This window comes from Chrysemys picta, chromosome 6 (genome assembly GCF_011386835.1).
Source record: "Chrysemys picta bellii isolate R12L10 chromosome 6, ASM1138683v2, whole genome shotgun sequence".
Lineage (NCBI taxonomy): Eukaryota > Metazoa > Chordata > Testudines > Emydidae > Chrysemys > Chrysemys picta.
This window is the reverse complement of record NC_088796.1, coordinates 110,265,943-110,290,605: the sequence shown is the minus strand read 5'-3', so window position 1 is coordinate 110,290,605 and position 24,663 is coordinate 110,265,943. Positions and strand designations below refer to the sequence as shown.

General features: G+C 40.4%; 1 protein-coding gene across 28 annotated transcripts in view; it reads left to right on the top strand.

The window, feature by feature from the left end:
- Positions 1 to 24,663, top strand: part of KDM4C (lysine demethylase 4C) — a 427,285-nt gene that overhangs the window by 202,045 nt on the left and 200,577 nt on the right. Inside the window, exon 11 of one of the 28 annotated variants that reach the window (XM_065550537.1) lies at positions 19,795 to 19,985. The exons of 26 other annotated variants lie outside the window; for them this stretch is intronic. In XM_065550537.1, the coding sequence (XP_065406609.1) occupies positions 19,795 to 19,860 (66 nt within the window). In that variant the 3' untranslated portion in view covers positions 19,861 to 19,985. Of the gene's footprint in view, positions 1 to 19,794; positions 19,986 to 20,141; positions 20,254 to 24,663 lie in introns of those variants that run through there. One more of the 28 variants, XM_065550536.1, reaches the window with a different exon arrangement.

Sequence of the window (24,663 nt, the reverse complement as noted above, 5' to 3'; positions counted from 1 at the left end):
GCCTGAAGGTTTTTTGGGAGATGAAGAATTTGTATGACATGAATTGTGGGCAGGTGAGATATTGGTTAAAAACTTAACATTCTGGCTTGCTGTCTGACGTTCATAGGTTTGTATCATGGAAAGCTGCAGTTGGATTTCCAGTCAGATTGGCTCTAAGTATGGGAAATGAACCAGTGCATTTTGGAAATGCACGTCAATGCAGTTTTTTCCCCTTCTTTTTGCTTAGTTGTCTGTTTATTAAAAAAAACCCTTTCAAAATTAATTGAAAAAAACCCCATAATTTGGTAGTAAGACAGAAATTTTAAAAGGCAGGAAATGTAAAGGTAAAGATTTCATAGCAATATTAACTTGCCCATATTGCAGAGATTTTTTACGTAATTCAGCTATTATATATTTACTTTTAATTTGTAGTATAGGCAATGGATGCAAGTTGGGTTGAAATTATTTTGAAAGGCTGGGGTTGATTCATCAAAAATCATTTTATTTTGTAGAGATTTGAACCACAAAATTAAAAAATTAATTGAATTTCTAAATATCTGCTTCTACATAATCCTTTTTTTTCTAGTTACTTGTATACTGACTTTACATAGCTATGTACCAATGACACTTGTGTTGCTGTATGACAGATTTTGTTTTAAGTAAGAACAATAACATGTAATAACTACCTTACAGTGTGTGAGCACTAGGCCAATATCCATCTCAAAAGTCACTTTTAAAATATAATTATTATTCCCCTCTAGGAAAACATAACAATAAGAGCAAGGTTAGTTCATAGCTCCTGTAGTCTTTGAGGAAATCTGCTGAACTTCTTATTGATTGCCACCATTGCAGCCTGTGTTGCATTAAATATCTGTTTAATACTGCATCTGCCTCATTTATAAATAACTTTTGACAAGTAAAAGTGCAACAGCTGATTTAGAATGGTGCCTGAATGGCTATACTTAGGGCCCTACCAAATTCACAACCGTGAAAAATGCATCACTGACCGTGAAATCTGGTCTCCGCCGTGAAATCTGTTTCTTTGTGAACTTTTATCTATACTATATAGATTTAATGGGGGAGACCAGCGTTTCTCAAACTGTGGGTCCTGATCCAAAAAGAGGTTGTGTGTGGGGGAGTGGGGGTCGCAAGTTTATTGTAGAGGGGTTGCGGTATTTCCACCCTTACTTCTGCGCTGCCTTCAGAATGGGATGGCTGGAGAGTGGTGGCTGCTGGCTGGGCGCCCAGCTCTGAAGGCAGCGCCCCGCCAGCAGCAGTGCAGAAGTAAGGGTGGCAATACCATACCATGCCGCCCTTACTTCTGCGCTGCTGCCTTCAGAGCAGGGCAGTTGGAGAGTGGCAGCCACTGGCTGAGGGCCCATCTCTACAGGCAGCAGCGTAGAAGTCAGGGTGGTAATACCATACCATGCCATCCTTACTTCTCTGCTGCTGCTGGTGGCAGTGCTGTCTTAAGAGCTGGGCTCCTGGCCAACAGCCGCTGCTCTCCGGCCACGCAGCTCTGAAGTCAGCGCAGTAGTAAGGGTGGCAATACCCCAACCCCCTACAATAACTTTGCAAACCCCCCACCCCCTTTTAGGTCAGGATCCCCACAATTACAGCACTGTGAAATTTCAGATTTAAATATCTGAAATCCTGAAATTTACAATTATAAAAATCCTGTGACTGTGAAATTGACCAAAATCGACTGTGATTTTTGGTAGGGCATTGGCTATACTATATATTCCCCACTTCTCAACCTACATAAATTATTCTGTTTTTAACAGTGTTCAGTCTTGGAAGAAGCTCTTCATTTGATCTTCATTTGATCTTAAAATAAAAAGTTCATCTTCTAGGAATTAATATTAAGAAATTATACTGTAAAAATGATGACTTAGTAGCATGCATCTTGTTGCTGTAGTGCTTAAAAATCCCTGAGTCCATGATTTCGGCTTTTACTGTATTATGTTGCTTGATAAGCTTGAACCCTTTGAGAATTCACTGGTATTTGGATTATAGCAGATCTAATAATCTCGTTCCTATATTTCATTTTGGAATCTGCCTTTTTTTAAAATGCTTGAGTAGCATTTATGTTGAAAAATACTATACTACAATTACCGGGTATGCTGCTTTCTGTCTTGGGTCTTACTAATATTATATAGGGGATACAAGATATTTTCCCCTTTCATAATGGTAATAGACACAGTATGTCAGCATTGATTATGGTTCTCAGTATAGTAAAGCTGACCAATAAGAAGAAGAATACAAGAAATTGTGTGTCTGGTAGTATAGATTAATGGACACGTTGATTAGACAGTGAAGCACTAGGTGAAATAGAGTCCTCCCTTTCTCACCTGAAGTGTACATTAAAATTTAAACAGTATGGCCACATAGTCTAAGGTTTCTTATTGCAGTCATAAAAATCTTAATTCTGTCTCAAAGTAATAACAGTTTTAGTGTTAACAGCAATTTTATAAAATGCCAGTATGCCTTGTGAATTAGTAGCAGATAGCTGTAATGGAGGAGTGAGGGGTTTGTTTGGAAAGGTTATGGCAATGTATATAAAATTAAACAAGAACAAGTTTGAATTATAGCATTGATTCATGAAGGGGTTATTATGACTACACCAATTTCTGGTGGTTGGACATCACCAGAATTTTTTGGGAATTAAAGTCTCATAATTCTCCTATATGTATTTGTATATGATCAAATACACTTTTTGGAATAGGCATATAATTATTTTTGCACACTGATTAAGGGACTTATTTAAATAGATAAATATTAATTGCTCTGAATAATCATAACGTCCAGTGACTAGTACAGATTGTATTAATTATAAGTTTTCCAGGAAAAATATTATTTGATCAATAGGCAGACTTCTAATAGGCTTCTAATATATGACACCCGACTGAATTTGAATGAATTGTTTCACCAAGTGTATAAAGAGGATCATTAAAAACTGTTAGCTAACTAAATTGCAATACTATTTGTGTATACTGTGAGAAAAGGAAAGTACTAAGTTGTCAGTCTATATAGGAGAAAATGTGACTAGAATTACATTACACCTCTTGTGCTTACCTTGTTACTGTATCCTCAGTCACACATGTTAACCAGTTCACTTAAGCAGCTAGAGTTTCCTTATGTTCAGCACTGATATGTTTTAAATAAGTGCTACTACATCAAGAAACCCTAACTCCTGTCATAGAAGAGTTAAGAGAAATATTTTGGCTAGGACTGCAGAGCTAAAAACTTCATAGCTCTACTATCGTATTTAGCACTTTTTGCTGATGTTCCATTTTATTGTGTTCATTATGGGAAATGATATGCAAGCCATGAGTTTTATGGATTTATTAAATAAACATTCTTGGGTTTTACCTTTTAGTCTAATCAATCTCTGTCATATGTCCTTAACTTTGGAAACTACGCATGGTCCCCAAATGTTAACCAGTGACATTTTAAAATTAAATATATATGATAAACAAGGAGCATCAACAATCATCAACCCCTCTTAAACCATAAGCCTGCTGCTGGGCTGACTTTATTGACCTATAAACCTTGTGAAAGCAGTCTTTCTCATGATGTTTTACTTGTTCTGCATGCCATTCTAGAACCAGGATAAGGAGAGGTCTTGGGGAGAATCAACCATTTTTGAGTGTCATAAAAAGATCAGTTCAAGTTTCAGGGGAAGATTTCTGTTAGTTCTTACATTATTTGAACTAGCAGTTTATCATTCATTAGTGAGAGTATTCACAAAAATGAACATTGTCATAGGATAATGGTTTCCTGCAGGAAGAAAAATGTTCAGGCATGCAAAAAACAAAACAAACAAAAAACAACCTCAACCCCCCCCTTTATTTTTAATGCTAGTCCTATCTATCCCAAATGTATAATACACCTACAGATAGTGTCCCAGTGTTGTACACTGAGTGGTGTGCTGGAGAAAGGCATGTTTTCCTGATTCCTGCAGGTGGATCAACTTTATTGCACATCCTACTCCAAAGCTGACTGCAAAGAATTACAAAGAGATCTCACAAAAGTGGGTGACTAGGCAAGAAAATGGCAGATGAAATTCAATGTTGATAAATGCGAAGTAATGCACATAGGAAAAAAATAATCCCAAGTATGCATTCAGAATAGATTGGGGTCTACATTAGCTGTTACTGCTCAAGAAAGAGATGTTGGAGTCATTGTGGATAGTTCTCTGAAAACATCTGCTTGATGTGCAGCAGCAGTCAAAAAAACCCCCAGAATGTTAGGAACCATTAGGAAAAGGATGGATAGATAAGACAGAAAATATCATAATACCACTATATAAATCCATGGTATGCCCACACCTTAAATGCCATGTGCAGTTCTGTTTGCCACATCTCAAAAAAGATGAATTAGAATTGGAAAAAGAGAAGGACAACAAAAATGATTAAGCATGGAGAGATTAAAAAGCTCAGAAAAGAGACAAGTAAGGGGAGATGATATAGAATTCTATAAAATCATGAATGGTGTGGAGAAAGTGAATAGGGAAGTGTTATTTACCCCTTCACATAACACAAGAACCCAGGGTCACCAAATGAAATTAATAGGTAGTAGGTTTAAAACAAACATAAAGAAGTACGTCACACAAGACAGTCAACCAGTAGAACTCGTTGTGAGGGCCAAAAGTATAACTGGGTTTAAAAAAGAATTAGATAAGTTCCTGGAGGATAGGTCCATCAATGCCTGTCAGAAGACAAGCTACTGGGCTAGATGGAGCATTGGTCTGACCCAATATGGCTATGTTGTTCTTAAATGTTATTCATAATGATAAAAAATGTTGCAATCTCTGAGCAGCACCATTCATTTTCATTGTACAAATAGGATGGTAGGTTCCTCATACATTATGAGTAGAAGGGGGGATTTACCTGTCTGTATGATACGGCTTCTCTCGATAATGTTCTGAGAGGCATTAATGGTCTCCTGAAACTGAAATTATTAATGCAGAATTTCGTACCGATTTTCAGTAAATCAGTAACATCAAAGGCTAAAAGGAACTTGAATGCTCTTGCTCCACTCCGTAGATGATATAGGTTACAGAGCAGAACTGACATGGTTCTGGTGCATATCTAGGAGTTAAAGTTGCAGAAGTGCACTTTGCCTGCCTTTTTCACATGTGTTGTATGGCAACGTCACCTATCACCACCATGCAGAGCACCATACTGGAAGATTAAGTGAAAAACTGGATTGTAGCCAATAAACCTGAGATTATGGGGCTCCAAAGACCACAAACTTCTGCACAAGGGAGTGCATGTGGGTCATGGCCCTATTTTAGCCTGGGATCTAGAGAGGATGTTGTGGGACTGTCCAATACTGTGCTTTCAGATTGGGCGTGAATCACATGCTCATACACACCACCTCTGCAGTTTCTTTCCACAAAGCTCATTTACTTTGAGTCAGGGTGAATTTCACTTTCAACAGTATGTTTTCACTCCTTTAAGAATGTTTATTATGTAATTACAGCTTAAACTAGTCCACCGGTCACACTTTCTGCCAAGCTGGCTGTCTTTGGGAAAGCATTTCCTGTTAGTGATTCAAAAAAAGTTGAAAAAACATTACAATTAAAAAAAATGTTCTGAATATTTAATAGTTGCAAAAACCGGAGTATAAAAGCAAAAAAGATTGAAATCTTGCTAAGAAAACCTGACTTTCTGGAGGGGAGGGGGGCAAAAAAAAAAAAAATAGACCAAACTACAATTGGAAAAAAGTCAGAATAAAAAATGACTTTTTCTGAATTGGAATTTGGCTTCTAGTTTCCTTTCTGGCTCAATACAAATAACATCCTGTTATCTTTTAATAGATGATACTCATTTGTGTGACTGGTGATAATTTTCAATAATATAGTATCTCTTAGTGCAGGTTGCCACATTTCTGAATATTTTTTTCACTACAAATAAGGACTTGGAGCTAGATATTAAAGTAATGTGGTATTGTAGATTAGTTTCTTAGAAAGTATATTGATTCTGGTACATTAGAATACATTATCTTCTTTTGGGTCGATCAGTAGTTAATTGCTCTTTTGATGTTACTTTACTGACCTTGTAGAGAATGTAATGCATTTAAACACACATCGTCTACTCCCCCTTTTTTCCCCCCTGACTTACAACTAGGATTTAAAAACATGGCTGAATATAAATCTCCCTAGGAAATAAGCAGTCTATATAGGGAAATAACTCTTGGGGTAGTCTAATCTTCAGGGACTGTAAATTCAGGAATATGTGGCTTTTTTACTATATTAAAAATAAACAAATTGAACTTAGTTGTATTAAGAGCAAGCTGAGAAAAAGGAGTTCTTTACAGGATGCCGTATGGACAATATTAACACTGACTGGCTGTTCCAATAATCTGGAATTGGTAATTTATCCATAATCTATATTGCCCAGTAGACTGTGGTGTTGTATATCTTGTACCCAACTGTGGCTCTTATATGAAGAGGAAAGTTGATAGATTAAAGTATGGGATTTGGAGTTAAATGTGGGTTTCATTCCCTATTCTTCTACAGACATCCTGTGTGAATTTGGGCCTGTGATGGATGTTGGGGTGATCTGTATTAATTTATGAATACTTTATGTGACTGGGTCATGAGAAATGGTTACCGTATGGCTATATTGGATCATATACTCTATGCTTAGGTGGTTAGTTTAATAATAGGGTTTTTAGAAAAACTAGCAGAAAGGCAATATAATAGATAAGTAACTTCCTGGTAAGCATTTCAAGGGCAACTAAGAAACAATACCTGAGCTATTAGCCGTGCAGATACTAATTCCAAGCTCTGGCCAAAGTGACACAGCTGTTTTGCCAAGGCTGGGAACAGACAGATGTAAAGGACTACCCTACTCCCTTTGGCATATGCATTTGGATACAGTCTTTAATTACATCATCCCTTACTGTTTTTTCCACAGGACCTTGGTCTCATTCAGTGCACAAGATGGATGGTGGTAGGGTGACCAGACGTCTCGATTTTATCAGGACTGTCCCGAGATTTCCTTGTTTGTCCCTCGTCCCGACCGATGTGCGGTCGGGACACTGGACAAACAAGGAAATGCTCCAGAGCCCAGAAGTGCTCACGTCCCGTCCCCCCCCCGCCCCAACTCCACCCCCTCCTTCCCCGATTGGCTCCCTCCCCGAATCCCCTCCTCTTCCCCAGGCTCACCATTCCTCCTCCCTCCACAAGCTCTGGAGGGAGGCCCGGGAGATGCAGGGGGAGCGTGGTGCCAGGGTGACTGAGAGTCCAGCCTGGCCCCGAGCAGGCAGGACTCAGTCGGGCGGTAGGGAGAGTAGGGGGGGCGGCCCGCGGGGCCAGGCAGTGGCTGTTCTCCCCCTCCGGGCAGCGGGACTTTGGAGCAGCCGCTGCTGCAGCTCCCACTGCCGCGGGGGGAGGAAGTGGCCAAGCACGTGGCGCTTGGTGGCTGCGGCTCTGGCGCCCAGGCCCGGGCCTGCTGCGGGGACCCAGCAGTGCGCATGCTGCGCCCAGCCCCTGGCCAGTCGCGTCTGGGCTGCTGCCCAGCTGGTGCAATCCCGCGGGCGGCCCCGGGGCGGAGGCATCTGCAGCCCCGTTTGTTCCCCAGCGGGACGGGGGGGCTGGGGCCTGCTGCCCCCACTCCGGGCCGCCGCGGGATAGCACCAGCTGGGCAGCAGCCAGAGGCGACTGGCCAGGGGCTGGGCTGGGCGCAGCATGCGCGCTGCTGGGTCCCCGCAGCAGGCCCGGGCGCCAGAGCCGCAGCCGCCGAGCTTGGCCATCGGCCGCCTCCAGTGGGCTTCCGCGGCAGTGGGAGCTGCAGCAGCGGCTGCTCCCGAGTCCCACTGCCCAGGGGGGGAGAACAGCCACCGCCTGGCCCCGCGGGCCACCCCCCTACTCTCCCTTCCGCCCGACTGAGTCCTGCCTGCTCGGGGCCAGGCCGGACTCTCACTCACCCTGGCCCCGCACTTCCCCTGCGTCTCCCAGGCCTCCCTCCAGTGCTTGTGGAGGAAGGGTGTTTGTTTGTTTTTTGCCCCTCCCTCCTCTCCCCCCCCGCGTCTGGTCTGATCTGGTCACCCTAGATGGTGGTCACTTAATGAGCAGTAATTCAGTATTTTAGTTCATCCTTATTGCTCAATGTGTGGTCCTGGCCTTGTTTACTGCACACTATTCAAACCCTGCTCTGAATATAGAATTATTAATTTCCTCATGGGCTCTTCTGTGGTGCTCATCATTATAGTATCTGAATGCTTCACAAACAACTAATTTATTTTTGCAACGTGGGGAGCTGGTGGTATCATCTCAATTTTACAGCCAGGAAACGGAGACAAAGAGAAATTAAGGCCACGAATATTCACTAATTTTGGGTGACCAACTTAAGATACCTTGGGAACTTAGCAGAGAACTTAGCGTTATATAACACTTTATATGTTCAAAGCACAGCTCCAACTGGTTTAGGTTGCATATGTAAATGCTGAGCCCTCGGGTCTCAATTTAGGCAGCTATTGCATGAGGAACACACAATTAGCGCCATGTATGAAAAGTTCGGTTTAGGTGACTTGCCCAGTATCCAGGGCCGGCTCAATGCACCAGCCTGGCAAGCAGATGCTTGGGGCGGTCGCTCCGGAGAGGGGTGGCACATCCAGCTATTCGGCAGCAATTTGGCTGATGGTCCCTCACTCCCGCTCGGAGTGAAGGACCTCCCGCCAAATTGCCGCTGCAGATCACGATTGTGGCTTTTTTTTTTTTTTTGGCTGCTTGGAGCAGCCAAAACCCTGGAGCCGGCCCTGCCAGTATCACACAGGAACTCTTCAACAGAGGCAGGGATAGAATTCAGTTATTCAGGGCAACATTCAATTGCATTAACCATGAGACCATATTTCTCTTCCTGTAATCCCCTACTTCATTCACTACACATTTTCCAACTTCTGCAACAGATGAGGCAAGGATCCTAGAGAATCCTGTGTATTGAATGAGGAAGGGGCCCTGTGGAAAAAAATAGTATGTGATGATATAATTAAAGACTGTATCATAATGCAAATGCATAAGGGGGCTGAATTAAGGTTGCACAGGCAACCGTAATTCTGGCATTTCCCAACTTTAGAATGCTTGACTTTGCAATCATAATAGAGTTATAAACCGGTGGAAAATTGCAGTTCACAAATTCTTTTCCATCCTTTGCCTTATCTATTTAAATTGTAAGATATTTGGAGACAGAGGCTTTTTCTTAGTCAGTGTTTGTACAGTTCCTAGCATTATTAGTCCTTAGGCACTACTGGAATACAAATAAATAGTAACACAGCTAGATGATAATATTGATGTTAATACTGATACAAATTCAGAAAGGTATCCCTATTTAGGAAAGCACATAAGCATATGACTACATCCCACTGAAGTCAATGGGTCTTAAGGACACGCTTGAGTGCTTCTCTGATTCAGGGCCACCATATTAAATTTCTGAGACTCTATAGCCCTGCCTGTTTTAGAAAGTTCTTCTTATAAAAAGAAAACAGATTTCAAATTATAGTTTAAAAAATAGCTGGCTAAAAAGGTAGCAGGCTATGTATATGGTTTTGTGGATGTAATTTGAAATTGCTAAATTTGGAAATAAATTATGCTTAAATGATTTAAATATTCATGGACTAGAAGGTGATTTAGCACTTTTGAGTCCTCCTTAAATGCTAAATAATTTTTAAACATTAATCTCAGTGTGTTTGTGTTTGTGAGACATGCTGAGTTACTGCAGCCTGTGGGCCAATCCTGCAAAAATATCAGCAGTCTTCTGGGTAGATTTGAGGCTACATTCAGCCCTGGCATAAGTGGGTGTAATTTCCTTTGGCATGAATGGGAATTGCGCAATATGACATGGATGAATTTGGCATTTTTCCCCCCCACAGCTGGATGCTGAGGAGTCTCAGAGCAACTGAAGGAGACAAAAGGTCACAAACATTAGCTCTTTACTTCTCATGCTATGCAAATCTCCATCTTAGCCCTGACCTCTTTTCTCTCTTTAGGGTCAGGCTGTGGAGTTCCTGTTACCTTTGGACTTAAGTAATTTCTGTGCACAATCCCCATAAGTGGGTGAGGCACAAGTCTGAGCTGGCCTGTGAGTCATCCTTAAAAATAAATAAATAAAATAGAAAATAAAGAGTACTTAAACCAGCATCATATAGTCAGGGCCGGCTCTGGCTTTTTTGCCGCCCCAGGCAAAAAAGCCTCCGGCCGCCCCCCACGCCCCCCCAGCGTGGCAGGGGAGGGCGGCCGGGGAGAGGGTGGCGAGTCCCGGTCAGGACTCCGCTCTCCCTGGCGGCCAGAGCACCGGGGGGGAGGGCAGTGAGCCCTAGCCGGGGCTCCGCTGTCCCCGGTGGCGAGCCCTGGCCGGGGCTCCGCTGTCCCCAGCGGCCAGAGCGCCGGGGGAGGGCGGCGAGCCCTGGCCGGGGCTCCGCTGTCCCCGGCAGCCAGAGCACCGGGGAGAGGGCGGCGAGCCGCCCCCCTTCAGGTGCCGCCCCAAGCACAAGCTTGGTGGGCTGGTGCCTGGAGCTGGCCCTGCATATAGTTCCTTCTAACTGGGACGTCTCTACTCAGAACAGCACCTCTGGCTCCATTGCCAAAGAGAGCAGCAGAACTTTCATTGGTGGTTAAGTTGCTGCCTGTTGGATAGGGTCTTGCTGGATAAGTTGCCTCCTTTGCTTAGGGCCCTGTTAGGGGTCATTTTTGAGATCAGTTTTCATTCCTATATTATGAAAGCTGCATTTATTCAAACATTCCTACTCTCGGGTCATGCATAAAAGATCAAATGTTGGGCCCAATCCTGCAAAACCTCACTGATACGAACAGTCCTTATTCATGTGAGTAGTCCCCATTGGCTTCCAACTACTTGCACAAATAAAGACTACTCATGTGAGTGAGGGGTTGGCAGGATCAGACCCTTTATCAGCTCCGTACAAAAATTATCTGAGGTAAAATAATTTTACATTATATTTTATATACTCTGTGATAGAGAAAATTGCACTGGAATAACATAACACAGCTGGACGATCTCTGTAATTTGGCTCTGTGAAATTTTGCATTCACAGTTGCACACACATACAATATTTGTATATATAGTTTTTCACCCACAACTCCCTTACATATAGGCAAATATGTACACCAAGCTTGCTTCGTCTAATTTCCAAGACAATAAGTCATTTTAAAAGTTCTGGTGCTCCTGCCTTCTTCTAGTGGATTGTGACATTCCCAAGTCCTGCTGTTTCTGTAGCAATCCTCAACTTCTTTACGAGTTATTAGTGTCCTAAATTGTCCATGTGGTTGGGGTGTGCCCAAAAGCAAGTGCTCTTGACAGAGTTTTGTAATACTTCAATGTTTTGCAATTGACATTCTCCTAAAGAGCATTCCCCTGCGAAACACTGTCTTTATTGAAGCTATGGAATACAAGAGATCAATTGAATGCAGTCTTTAATCTTTCACACGTGATGATGAAAAACATTTGAAGAGTTTTTTATGTATTTAGAGGATAAGAAAGAAGTATGGTTCATCCTTTGAAAGTTTTGTACTCATACAGTGTTACAGAAAAAATGTTTTTAATCCAAAAGGATGTGTGTCTCATTAAAATATTTAGAATGTTTTCCTATTTTTTTTAAACAAGAAATGCTTATGCTTGTGATGACTTGTCCTGTGATAAAACAAAAGTTAATGTTGGTGGCCCAAGATTAATTCTGAATTTTGTAATGTATATATTGTATTTTCAGTAGAAAATAATCTTCTATTTGTCCCACCATTAAAACTACAGGTATACCAGTCTCTAAAGGCAGTGGAGAGGTAGTATTTTCTAATGGATAGAGCACTGGACTGGGACTCAGAAGACGTGTGTCCTATTCCTGGCTTAATCACTGGCCTGATGGATGACTGTGACAAGTCAAGTCAACTCTCTGTGCCTCAGTTTTCCCATCTATAAAATGGGGATAATGATACTGATCTCCTTTGTAAAGTGCTGTGAGATTTACTGATGAAAATAACTATATAAGAGTGGGGTATTATTACTATTATTAGTAATAGTGTTTTTGCCATCTGTATTCACCAGGGCCTGAACCTGCCAGGTATTGAGCTCCCTCAGCTTCCATTGAGGCCACTGGAATTTGAGGGTACTTGGCATGTTCTAGGAGGCACTCAGGATCAGGTCCCAGAGTAACTAATCAAAAAAGTGTATATCATAGTCTATTTGTCTTCCTCACTGAAATTTCTTGTTATGAAGTCAAATTACTGATTCTTTGACAAGAGGAGTGGCTGTGCTGGAAACCAGTAACAAGTAATTCTTCCTTGCCTTATGTCATTTCGTCTCGTGAGACAGCTAGTTTAATATTCATTGCATGCTTCTCTTCAGCATTAATGCTTTAACTATATTTTAGTGGGAGAGAGCAATGTGGTAAGTTCAGATACAAAAATCTTGATTCCTACACAGACATATGGCAGAGAATTATCTATTTAAAGATGGAACAATGTGATAATAACTTAGCGGAGTGACATCTGCACCATAAAATAACATGCTGATTCCATTGGAAAAGTGAATGCAAAAGTTTTATTCGCACTATTCTGACATCATCAGAAAACCATTAGCATGCCTCCATGGAATGTTAAAATTTCATGATCTAATTTAGCCTTATCACGTATAGTATAAATAAAAAATAACCCTATGAAGTATTCAATTCTCAAGCTGAACACAAACCTTTTTAAATACTTTACTTTAATATTAGAACAAGTTTAGTGAGAGATGCAGAAAATATTATTTAAAAAAAAATCCTTTGTCATTTTCTTGGCTCCATTGATCGTTATTGAGGATGTTTGAATTCAAACAGTTCAGCTTCTATTCCTGCTGTTCTGAGTGTTTGGTAATTAGCAAACATGAAAAAAAAATTATATGAAAAAAAGAAATTAATAGGGAATGAACGTATGTTTGATTCTGATGTATTTGAAACTCTCTCTATCATGAAAGTTCTTTAAACATTTGTGTTGATACATCAGAAAAAATAGCCTTTGATAGGGAGAAATTTAATTACTTCATGACATAAAAGGAAAGCTTATCATTTGTAGTGTAAGTGTTAAAGTGGAAAGTGGGGGCAGGGTTGACAACAATATTTCAGCTTCAGAATACTGAATCTATATAAAATATATTCCATGTAGAATTAGAACAGTCAAGTCTATTTCACATTGATTTTTTGTTCTGTACTTCTAACCTTAGTTTTCCCACTTTAATTTACTCTGTCAAACGGCTGAAGAGAATGGCTTTTGCATTTTTTTTAAATGGACAGCTGCTGCTGTTCGCATTTGTTTTGTTTTTTTGAAAGGAGAACATATTTCTGTACATTTTTCTTGACAGTTAATAGATCACAATAGGCAGCCACATTTTAAGGCACTAAAAAAAAACTGCCGTGTATTTTATTTTTGCACAACTATATTAATAGCCTTTATTTTTTGTTACTTTGTAAAACATACAGATTTCATTTTTGGAATCAGAAATTCAACTGAACAGGCTGAGATAGAATTGTCTTAGATCAGTCTTTAGTGGCTGCCAGAATACTGAACTGATATTAGCTTCATTATTTATTGTTGATTTCAGGATAACTGCAAATGTGTATAAAATAGCCCATTGAAATATATCTGAGCACAGGAAATGAATGAGCACTATTGAAATTTTAATCTTTTTTACTTTTTGACATGTACTGCATGATTAATAGACTCATAAAGATTAAAAAATAACTTGTATACAATACAGTACCATGTGCTAGGTCTTATCAGTTATCTCTGGGCCAGACATAGAGCAGCTGTATAAGCCTGTACAAAGATAAAGGTGATAATTTTATGAAAAGCAAAAATACAGGAATATTCCCTTGCATTAAATGTAAGCAGAAGGTTTTTTTAAAGCTAATACCTTTAAATTTTAATAGGATTTCTATTTATTTCAGGTAACCAAGTCAAATCAGAAAAACAAAACAAACATTTTGTGGATAACAAATAAAAATCACAATAGTATCAACTCTAACCTGTTATGTATAAAAGTCTGTGTCTTTTTGGGTATATTGCCCCAAACACAATTGTGAAGGTTATTCTTATATAGAAGTTCAGAAATATAATACAAAAGGGTAAATCATGTACTCATGGCTAGGTACCCATCATAGCCACCAAGCAAACCCATGAGTTTTTGAAAACATACAGAAGCTCTGCAGTAACTCCTGTTTACCTTGTGTCAGTAGGAGAGGCTGGCAAGTGGGCAATGAAGTCTTGCAGTGACATGTGATCATGTCACCTGAAGTGGAATCCATCTTTAACCTGGTGCTTTTCCAGTGAGGGGGGGTGGAAACCCAGAGGGACAAAGGGTTCCTGCCTTATGCAAAAGATATATAAAGGGGTGGAAGAGAACAGAGAAGGGGAGAGGAGCCATCATGAAGAATCCCCTAGCTATCACCTGAGCTGGAACAAGAGCTGTACCAGGGGAAAGAATTGTGCCCAGGCCTTCATTGCCCACTTGCCAGCACACACATATACAGGAAGACTAACAGGTAAACACAGCCATCTGCAGACAATGGTCCTGCTTAATGGGAGTCATCAAGATTCCAAACCATCGTTAATGGCCCACACTTTACATAATTACAATAGGCCCTCAGAGTTACATTTTATATTTCTAATTTTAGATACAAGAGTGGTACATTTATACAAATCAGATGATCATACTCAGTAGATTATAAGCTTTGTAATGATACCGTACAAGAGACTTTTTGCATGAAGCATATCCCAGTTACGTTATATTCACTTATTACCATATTTTCTCTAAAACTATCCCAGTTACATTATATTGACTTATCAAGTTTTTATAAAACCATATAGACTGCACAACGTCACAATATATACCTAGGGATTGTGTAATCTATGACACAATAGGACCATTATGAATGATTGATCTTACTGCAGTTACAAGAGGGATGAGTTTAGTATGTTGAACCAGTGATGTGTGATGAGAGGCAGCATTGCTTTGTAGAGAGAGCACTGGACGGGAACTCAGAAGATCTGGGTTCTATTCCCAACTTTGTCAGTGGTTTGCTGGTCGACCTTGAGCATGTCGCTTCACCTCTCTATGCCTTTGTTTCCCCATCTGTAAAATGAGGCTAATGACCCCTCTTTTGGAAAGTGCTATGAGATTTACTCACAAAAAGCACTATATAAGAGCTAGGTATTATTTATTTTATTTAATTTTATTAATACTGGTACACTAAGGCTTTTGTGAGAGGTACCCCAGGCTCCTCTTTCTGGCCTTAATAATGATGAGCCACTCTGTTGGAATCTGAACACTGCCTCTGTGTAATTCCCATTCAGTCTTACCCGTTTTAATGCTCTGAGGAGCTTAGGTTTCTCCAAACCACAGTCTGTCGTGTGAGTGAACACACAATTAAAGAAATTGCAGTTGCTTTTCATTGGCCTGCCATTTCTGTTTAGTAGGAGTTTAAACTGAAAGGGAGCCCTCCTTTTTACCATTTGCTGAACCACTGTCTCTCTGTCTATAACATTTGTTAGCTGGAGACTCATTATTTCCAGCAATAGGTTCAATTTTCCAAGACGTTTGTCAGATATTTCTTTAGGGTCTTTAATGGCACCGATTTATTTGTTGACATCCCTCTACTTGCTGGAGGGTTCTCTCACTGCACATCAGTGAATCTATTCCTTTTTGTAGAAGCATCAGTTAACAGAAAAATACCCCCCCCCTTCTTCCAGAGAGATCTGGCGATAATTTCACTAGATTTTGGCTGTAGATCTTCTGCAACTGATTTTGCTTTGGTTCTGCTACTCTTTGTTCTTTGCTACTGATCAGCGACATTATGCTCTTGCTACCAAGTTACTTCCACAGTCTTGCCACCAGTAGCTGCATCAGTGGTATGTTAGTACGACTTTAACAGTAGCAACCTCGTGCTCAACTGAGATGTTAGCCATAAACAGTTGGGATTTGGATAGATTGCATTCTTTTATTATTACTGTTTTAGAGCTCAACCTTTCTCTCAAATATTCTAGAGCACATATCTGAGAGAACTAGCTCCCATGCCTGGAAGGCTGTTTACATTATTACTACTGTGTCTGTGTCAGTATCTGAATCAGTAAAAGGAAAGCTTCCAATATGCACTATTTCCATATGATTTTTATGGGAGGGTGAAAAGAGGTGAAGAGGATTCTACAATTTCTCCCTCTCTCTCTCCACCCCCCCCCCCCCACACACACAAGAAAAAAAAAATCTCCCATAGAACCTATGTCACAAATGCTGTTCTCTTTGGCAAGGGACTAGTATATGTCTCATCCAGTAACATGTTAACACAACTCCTTCATGCAGGCAGCCTGAGTGACTTGAGAATGACACAAGGTGTTACTCTGCCTCTACTTGGAAATAAGCATTTTTCTCTTTCATCTTTGATTAAGAATTTTGTCATTTTTTTAAATAATAACAGAGGAGAGAGAGAAAGAGAGAAAAAGAGAAAAAGAAAATACAATATACAATCCTGCTACTGATGATACAGACAGTTCCTGAATAGATAATAGACATGCACACATACACAATCAGTGGAGCTGTTATAAAACAAATGATGTAAGATGCTGAATTATTTTCATATGGTTTCACTTTACAATCTTGTAAGGATGTGGGGGGGAGTGTGGGAGTGGGTGGGGTGTGTGTGTGTGTGTGCGTGTGTGTGTGAGAGAGAGAGAGAGTATTTCCTAAAAAGTTAAGAGGTTTATTTTTTACTTAGTGTCAAAATTCTGAGTTCCATATTGTTAACAGAAAATCTTGTAGTAAATTATACTTCTCTTCCTGAAGGCATATTTTGTCTACTTAACTTTAATCAAATTATAGGTTGTTTCACATTCTAGTAACATTACTCAGAGAATTTCAAGTAACAAGGGACTAAGTTAATCAAAAACATACGTCAGGCAACATTGTTTATGACATGGCATTCTTAAATAAATAAGGTTTTCAGTATTGCTAAGGGTTTGAGTTCTAAAAGCCCAATAAACAGAGCACACTTATGGAAAATATTATATTCACATCCATTTTTATATTGGAAAACTGAGACAATCTCCTTTGTTCCAAAGCAAAGCACAGCTATATTTAACTCTTACAGAATCTCCATAGGAATTTTCTGCATTAAACTGTGGTTGTAGTCAGAATCTATATTAAAATTACACCTTGTTGCTCAGCAGATCTACTCCCACTTTATATTCCAAATTGTATGTGGTGTATTTTACTGACTAAAATAAGTTTTCATTATTTTTAACTACTGTTAGTCCTGGAGAACCAAAACATTTAAGAAGGAGTGAGCTGGCTTATGCTCTCACTTATGTATCATTAACAGAACAGATAATTAAGTTTCTCATGGCAGCATATTTATTACTGGTAGTAAACGTGTAAGCTGCAGAGAAGATAACCTGACCTTGAGATCTCAGGTTGAATTTGATTGTTGGCAGTTTAAAAAAAAAATCAGTTGTGACATAGAAGCAAGTGTGAGCAAAAACTGAGGAAATGTGACCCAGAAATTCCAGAGGGCCCAGTCCAACACACGCTAAAGTCAACTGAAAGATTCACATTGATCTCAGTGGGAGTTGACTGATTGTGAGGGACACATACATGAATGTCTACATTGGCATGTTCAGAGTCACTTTTCAAAGTGTAACCACACTTTACATTCTGGAAGTTTATTTTATTTGCATTTTGTTGTATTCTTTCTGACTAGTTTGCTACTATTTTTTTCTGAGTTAAGAGGCAAAGTTTTTCATCTGGTTTCTCTATCCTTATTTTCTTGACCCAAGGAAATGCAGTACAAATGTGCTAAGAAAACTGGCATATTAGAAAGTGAAAGGGGGCTCCTATAATTTGTTCCTGTGGTCTGAAAAGAATTCTACAGCAAATTAGTTTAGAATTTCCACTTTTCATTGTCTAGTTTTATGAATGAATGAAAAAGCCTAAGCGGTATAGATTTATATATTAAACAATAGGATCCTGATGTGTTATGCACATTTTTGTAGAGCAGGTGACTTTGTTGTGTAGCATGAGAATTTCAGTTGAATTATTTAATACAAAAGGGTTTTTACTACAGTATGTCATTTTGTTATTTCTCTTATATATCTGAAAAATAAATCTCTGCATAAGTTTACAGACTGAACCTTGCAGAAGAGTATGACTAGAAATGCTGTACTTGGCTAAGAGCAGAGTATACACTCCAAATATTATGTCGACTAGATTATTTAGCAGCATAAATTTGCATGATGCATTACAGGGGCCAATAAAATACACCGCCCATGCCCGATAGAGTTTATAATCTAATTTATATAAAGGTAGAACATGAAGGTAAGAGACAAAGGAATGGGACAGAGACAGGAGTGCAGAATATTAAAATAAATAAAAATAATTTGAGTCAATATGAGTTGTCATTTTCCTTCTACCCTGGAGTGAGAAGTAGTATGTAGCTTTGCCGCCTCCTGAGCGGGCAAGGAGAGGATTGTGATTTTAAGAATCATAACTCCTTTTTTAGCTCCCCCTTGCTCCAAGGCAGGAAGGCAGTCTGCTACTCACCCACACTAATATCAGATTGCTCACCGCTCCTCATTGGTTCATTTGTGCTGGCTGGCACCTTGGGGGTCTCCTCTCCTCTCCTTCTCTACTCTTCTTTGCCCTCTGCTCACCTGTGTGTGTGGGGTTAGGAGCAAAGCAGCCCTGTGGATCCTGCTCTTGTCTGGGACCAGCCATGTGGACAGCCCACTCACAAGAGTAAATGTAGGTTTGTGATCCCTTCCCGCCTGCACAGGTGCATAAGCCAAGTGATAATCTTGCCAATAGTGAACAAATATCATAAACTCTAATGTTTTAAAAACAGAGAATGAAGTCAAGTAGAAGAGGAGAGGAGAGCAAAGAAGTGGAAATCATTATTGGAAAACAGGGTGAAAGATGCATGTTTGGAGGCAGGATCTGAAAGAAGAGTGTAAGGGCACCTGGAGCTTATGAAGAGGGATACCCATTCCAGGCATAGGACATCCTGTCTCTCTAATATTTCTTCATGGAAGAGATGTGAGCCTGAACAGAGGAGATGAAGTCAGGGTTGGAGAGATTGGTGTAAGAGAAGCTAGAATAGACATATGAAAGACCTTGGGCATGGATGAAGTCATTTAGGAGGTAAGTGTAGTAGGCAGTAAGGACAGACCCTTGGGGGACACAAATAGAGAGGTTAACCAGGTAGGAGAACTAGGACTCGGTAGTGTCATGGAAACCCAAAAGGAGGGTTTCAAAATGTGGTTGGTTGTTGGCAGAGGCTGCTGAGAGATTGAGCAATGTGTCCATGAAGTACGGACCCTTATGCTATGAGCTTGGGAAAAAACTTCATTCAGAAGTGGCAGAGCTGTTTTTTTTTTCTTTTCTTCAAAACTTTCAAAAATGTTCTTCTGAAGCCAGACACTGAACATGAAGCATTTCATCCAGAAACACTAAAGTTTTAGAAAGCAACTGAAAGGGGGGTCAGAGTGGAAGTAGTTGTGCATCTTTTACCATAGCTATTTTTGAAACTCCGGCTATTGTAATTTCAATTAATTAAATTCAGTGTTTAATAATAATAATAATCCTTTTTAATTGCTTAAAACCGCTTGCTAGATGAATGACATTGTTTGTAAAACAGAATGCAGTAGAGTATTGTCCTATGTTTGAGGTATGTTACTCTGAAGTGACAACTTGTATTTATAGGGCACAGGTTAAGATGTACAAATTGCTTCTCCTGGGCTTAAAGTCCATTCTCTCACCCTTCTCTTGTTTCCCACAGATTAAAACTGTTCCCATTTTTACCTGTCTCCAATGTGTGTCCACACCTGGATGCTGTTCTTCCTAGTGTGCTGACTAGCTTCACTCTTGTAACACCTTACCACGTGGGTGATATTATATGTAACTGGGCACAGATAATAGGATCAAAGAAAAACATATATTTGTTCTGGTTATACATTCACGTATTGGAGAGAATACAACCCACTTGCTCATATATTTATGCTGCAAATCAATATAACATGCTAGTTTTATTCTAATGCACAAGTAAAACATTAAGATAGTTTTAAAAACCCAACAACACAGAGTGGCATACTGGAAGTTTCTGTTTTTGCTTTGTTTGACTGGAACTGAGTGTCCTCTTCAAGACTCTTATCAAAGGAACACTTGCTTTACTGAAGCTTGTACAGATGGATAACTGATATCAAAGGTTTCTGCAGCGGAGCCTACAAGTTGCCAGAAGGTCAATGTAAAAATATATCACTCCCTGATTCTAGCAGCAACGAATGGTTATTGTTACTATGGTGCTCTAAATCCTCTCCTCATGAGAAACAGTACCTATTAAACGCTTGTTCTGTAGGTAATCTGTTAAATGAAAGAATTTGTTATATCGCCTATTTGAAGTAGTAGTTTCTCAGAGTACATCTTTCACTCCTCTAAATCTCTCTTATTGTAAGAAAAGTGAGTAACAATAAGTGAAACATTGTATTCTACTGTTCAGTCTCTGCAGATTTAGTAATAAGAATCTGAATTGTTATAGCTATATCACTGCTAACTACCACTCTAACACGATGAAAGCTTTCATTCATTATAAACAATTGAGAAAGCATTTTAAAGATTAATAGCTTAATTAGTCCCCTTTTGTAGTATGCTTTTAGGATGGGAATTTCTACAGCACATGTAGAATGCGGCAGAACTAATTGTTTTTTCATTCTGTTCGTCTTTTTTATATGCATTTTTCATAGTGATTATTGGTCTTTTTTCCACAACAGAGAGAAACTCTTGTTGACTTCTCTTGACTATAATTCTTACACATGGTTTCACATGGTTGTGCACAAGAAGATTTGACATAGAATTGGAAATTGTATTTTGATGTAGGCACTGCATTGCTCTTAAATGCTTACATAAAAGAATTAGGGCCAAAAATGGACTTGAGAAATAAAAGTACCAAAACTTCCATTTTCATTTGATCTGTATGAAAATTGATTACAGTAGATTTCATCAGCTATAACAAGAAAGGAATTGTATTATAACATCCTATCCTCATTGTGAAACACTGTTATATAACTTGGGCAGGGAGAGAGGGATAGCTCAGTGGTTTGAGCATTGGCATTGGCCTGCTAAACCCAAGGTTGTGGGTTCAATCCTTGAGGGGGCCACTTAAGGATCTGGGGCAAAATCAGAACTCAGTCCTGCTAGTGAAGGCAGGGGGCTGGACTCAATGACCTTTCAGGGGTCTCTTCCAGTTCTATGAGATAGGTATATCTCCATATATTATATTTAACACAGTCTGTGTTATATAGCTACTGTATTATCATTGAATCATAGAACTGGAAGGGACTTTGAGAGGTCATCTAGTCCAGTCCCCCTGCACTCAAGGCAGGACTAAGTATTTTGCTGTGGCCTCCAGATACTTTCAACTCATTATGTTAACTCTCATAACACCTTTGTATAGCATATGATGCTTAGATCCAGAGGATATTGTCACAAGTAGCGGCATAATTTTACATGATAGCAAATATCATTAGCTACACTTTATGGTACTGAAAGAAAAAGATAAAAAATTATTTAAAAAAAATAGACTCAACATACCTCATCCTGGAAAATTACCACAAAGAGAAGTACTCTTCACCTACTAGTCAAATCAAAATATTATAAATCAAATATTTGCTTTCCACTGTGTAAAGCTACAGTACACTAGACCATACTGTGCATATATTTTATATTAACTTCTAAAACATAGCGATTCTGTCTACTGAAGGGATTTAATAGTCATGCTACAGTATCAGATAAATCCTTAAGCCAAGTTCCAGTACTTGATTCTCAATTATTTTAAATGGTTCCCAGGAACAATTCTCAGTTACAGGCAAAGGTGTCTTCGGGGTGGGAGAGTTGCAGGCCAAAAGCTCTATGTTGTGGCTACCACAAAGTTAAAGGGCATGTAAAGAAGTGGCTAAAAAACCCACAAGCCCCTATTTCAGAAAGGTACTTAAGTGTCTACCTAAATTTAAGCATTTGAGTAATTCGACTGAAGGCAATGCCCCCGGCCTCCGATTGTGGGGGTGGGGGCGTGGATATTTGGTGTGACTAAATATAACGATGCCCAACTTCCTCGGGGTACAGGGGAGAGCTGCTGCTGACTCCTCCACCTACATCTGTGTACGGAGGAATGTGCATGGGGAAGGGAAAGGGGGTTGGCCTTCATTTGGCCGGCCAGAAGGGAGTGGGGTTGGGATAGAGGAGCCAGTTGACTATCACATCCCATCTCCCCCAGATTTAAAACCTGCCCTGTCTTTTAGGAGACATCTTGCCCAGATGTTGGGCCCATAAGTTTCCCTTGGGCAGCAGCCTAAATATTAACAGTTGGCCAACCATGATAGGATGGGATTGTGGGATTCCTGGATCCTAGTGCCCTGACTTTAAGAGGTAGGCTAATCAATTCCCCTGTCGTGAAATTCAGTCCTTGACCCCTGCAGACCTCAAATGGGTACACAGGAAGGGCAGTGGTAGTAGCCCGCAGAGTGTTAGTCTATCCAGCAAATAGAATGTTACAAATCAAACATCTTTTAATACTCAGAGAATGTTGGGATGGGGCTAATGCCATTTGGGACAACCTTCCTCTCCATGTGGTCACATATGGTGTGGGGAGTGCTCCCAGAGGGAAGCCCACTCAGGCTTAAACAGGAGTTGCTGATCCTATCATGGTGCACCTTCTCAAAATTTGTAACCCAGGTACATTTAAAGACCCACGAGGGCTCACAGATGCTGGTGGTGGGAGTATTGAGGATATTCTTTCACATATTTTACTGAGGAACATGCTCGAAGTGTTGCAGTGCCATAAGAACATAAGAATGGCCATACTGGGTCAGACCAAAGGTCCATCAAGCCCGGCATCCCATCCTCCAACAGTGGCCAATGACAGGTGCCCCAAAGGGAATGAACAGACAAATTATCAAGTGATCCATGCCCTGCCACCCAATCCCAGCTTCTTGCAAACAGAGGCTAGGGACACCATTCCTGCCCATCCTGGCTAATAGCCATTGATGGACCTATCTTCTATGAGTCTATCTAGTTCCCTTTTGAACCCCGTTATAGTATTGGCCTTCACAACACCCTGTGGCAAGGAGTTCCAGAGGTCGACAGTGCGTTGCGTGAAAAAATATTTTCTTATGTTTGTTTTAAACCTGCTACCTATTAATTTCATTTGGTGGCCCCTTGTTCTTGTATTATGAGAAGGAGTAAATAACCCTTCCTTATTTACTTTCCCTATACCACACATGATTTTATAGACCTCTATGATATCCCCCCTTAGTCGCCTCTTTTCCAAGCTGAAAAGTCCCAGTCTTATTAATCTCTCCTCATACGGAAGCCATTCTATACCCCTAATAATTTTTGTTGCCCTTTTCTGAACCTTTTCCAATTCCAATATATCTTTTTTTGAGATGGGGAGACCACATCTGCATGCAGTAGTCAAGGTGTGGGCGTACCATGGATTTATATAGAGGCAATATGATATTTTCTGTCTTCTTATCTATCCCTTTCTTGATGATTCCCAACATTCTGTTTGCTTTTTGGACAGCTGCTGCACATTAAGTGGATGTTTTCAGAGAATTATCCACAATGACTCCAAGATCTTTTTTGAGTGGTAACAGCTAATTTAGACCCCATCATTGTATATGTATTGTGATAGACCCAGACCAGTTGGGAACAGCAGAGTAGCAGAAGGGAGATATACTGGCCACTGGATAAGTAGTTTTCTGTTCCCTGAGTGACCAGAGCAGGGGCTGCTCCAGGCTAATAGACCACCTGATTCCAATTAACCTGCTAAGAGTCAGGTGAGGCAGTTAAGCACCTGACTCTAATTAAGGCCCCTCTGATGCTATAAAAGGGCTCACTCCAGTCAAGCCAGGGGGAGCCAGGGAGCGGAAGTGTGTGAGAGGAACTGGGAGCAAGAGGTGTGCAAGAAGCTGAGAGTGAGTAGGCGTACTGCTGGAGGACGGAGAAGTACACGCGTTATCAGACATCAGGAGGAAGGTCCGGTGGTGAGGACAAAGAAGGTGTTGGGAGGAGGCCATGGGGAAGTAGCCCAGGGAGTTGTAGGTGTCGTGCAACTGTACCAGGAGGCACTCTAAACAGCTGCAGTCCACAGGGCCCTGGGCTGGAACCCGGAGTAGAGGGCGGGCCTGGGTTCCCCCCATACCTCCCAACTCCTGATCAAGCACAGGAGGAATTGACCTGGACTATAGCTTCTACCAGAGGGGAAGGTCTCCGGGCTGTTTTCTGAGCCACAGGGTGAATCTGTGAAGCGAGTAAATCCGCCAATAAGGTCAGGACCCACGAAGGTAGAGGAGGAACTTTGTCACAGTATACTTAGGATTATGTTTTCCAATGTGCATTACTTTATATTTATCAACATTAAATTTCATCTGCCATTTTGTTGCCCAGTCTCCCAATTTTGTGAAGTCCTTTTGTAGCACTTCGCAGTCTGCCTGGAACTTAACTATCTTTAGTAGTTTTGAATCATCTGCAAATTTTGCCACCTCACTGTTTATCCCTTTTTTCCAGATCGTTTATGAATATATTAAATAGGACTGGGCCCAGTACAGATACCAGGGAGACACCACTATTTTCCTTTCTCCATTCTGAAAACTGA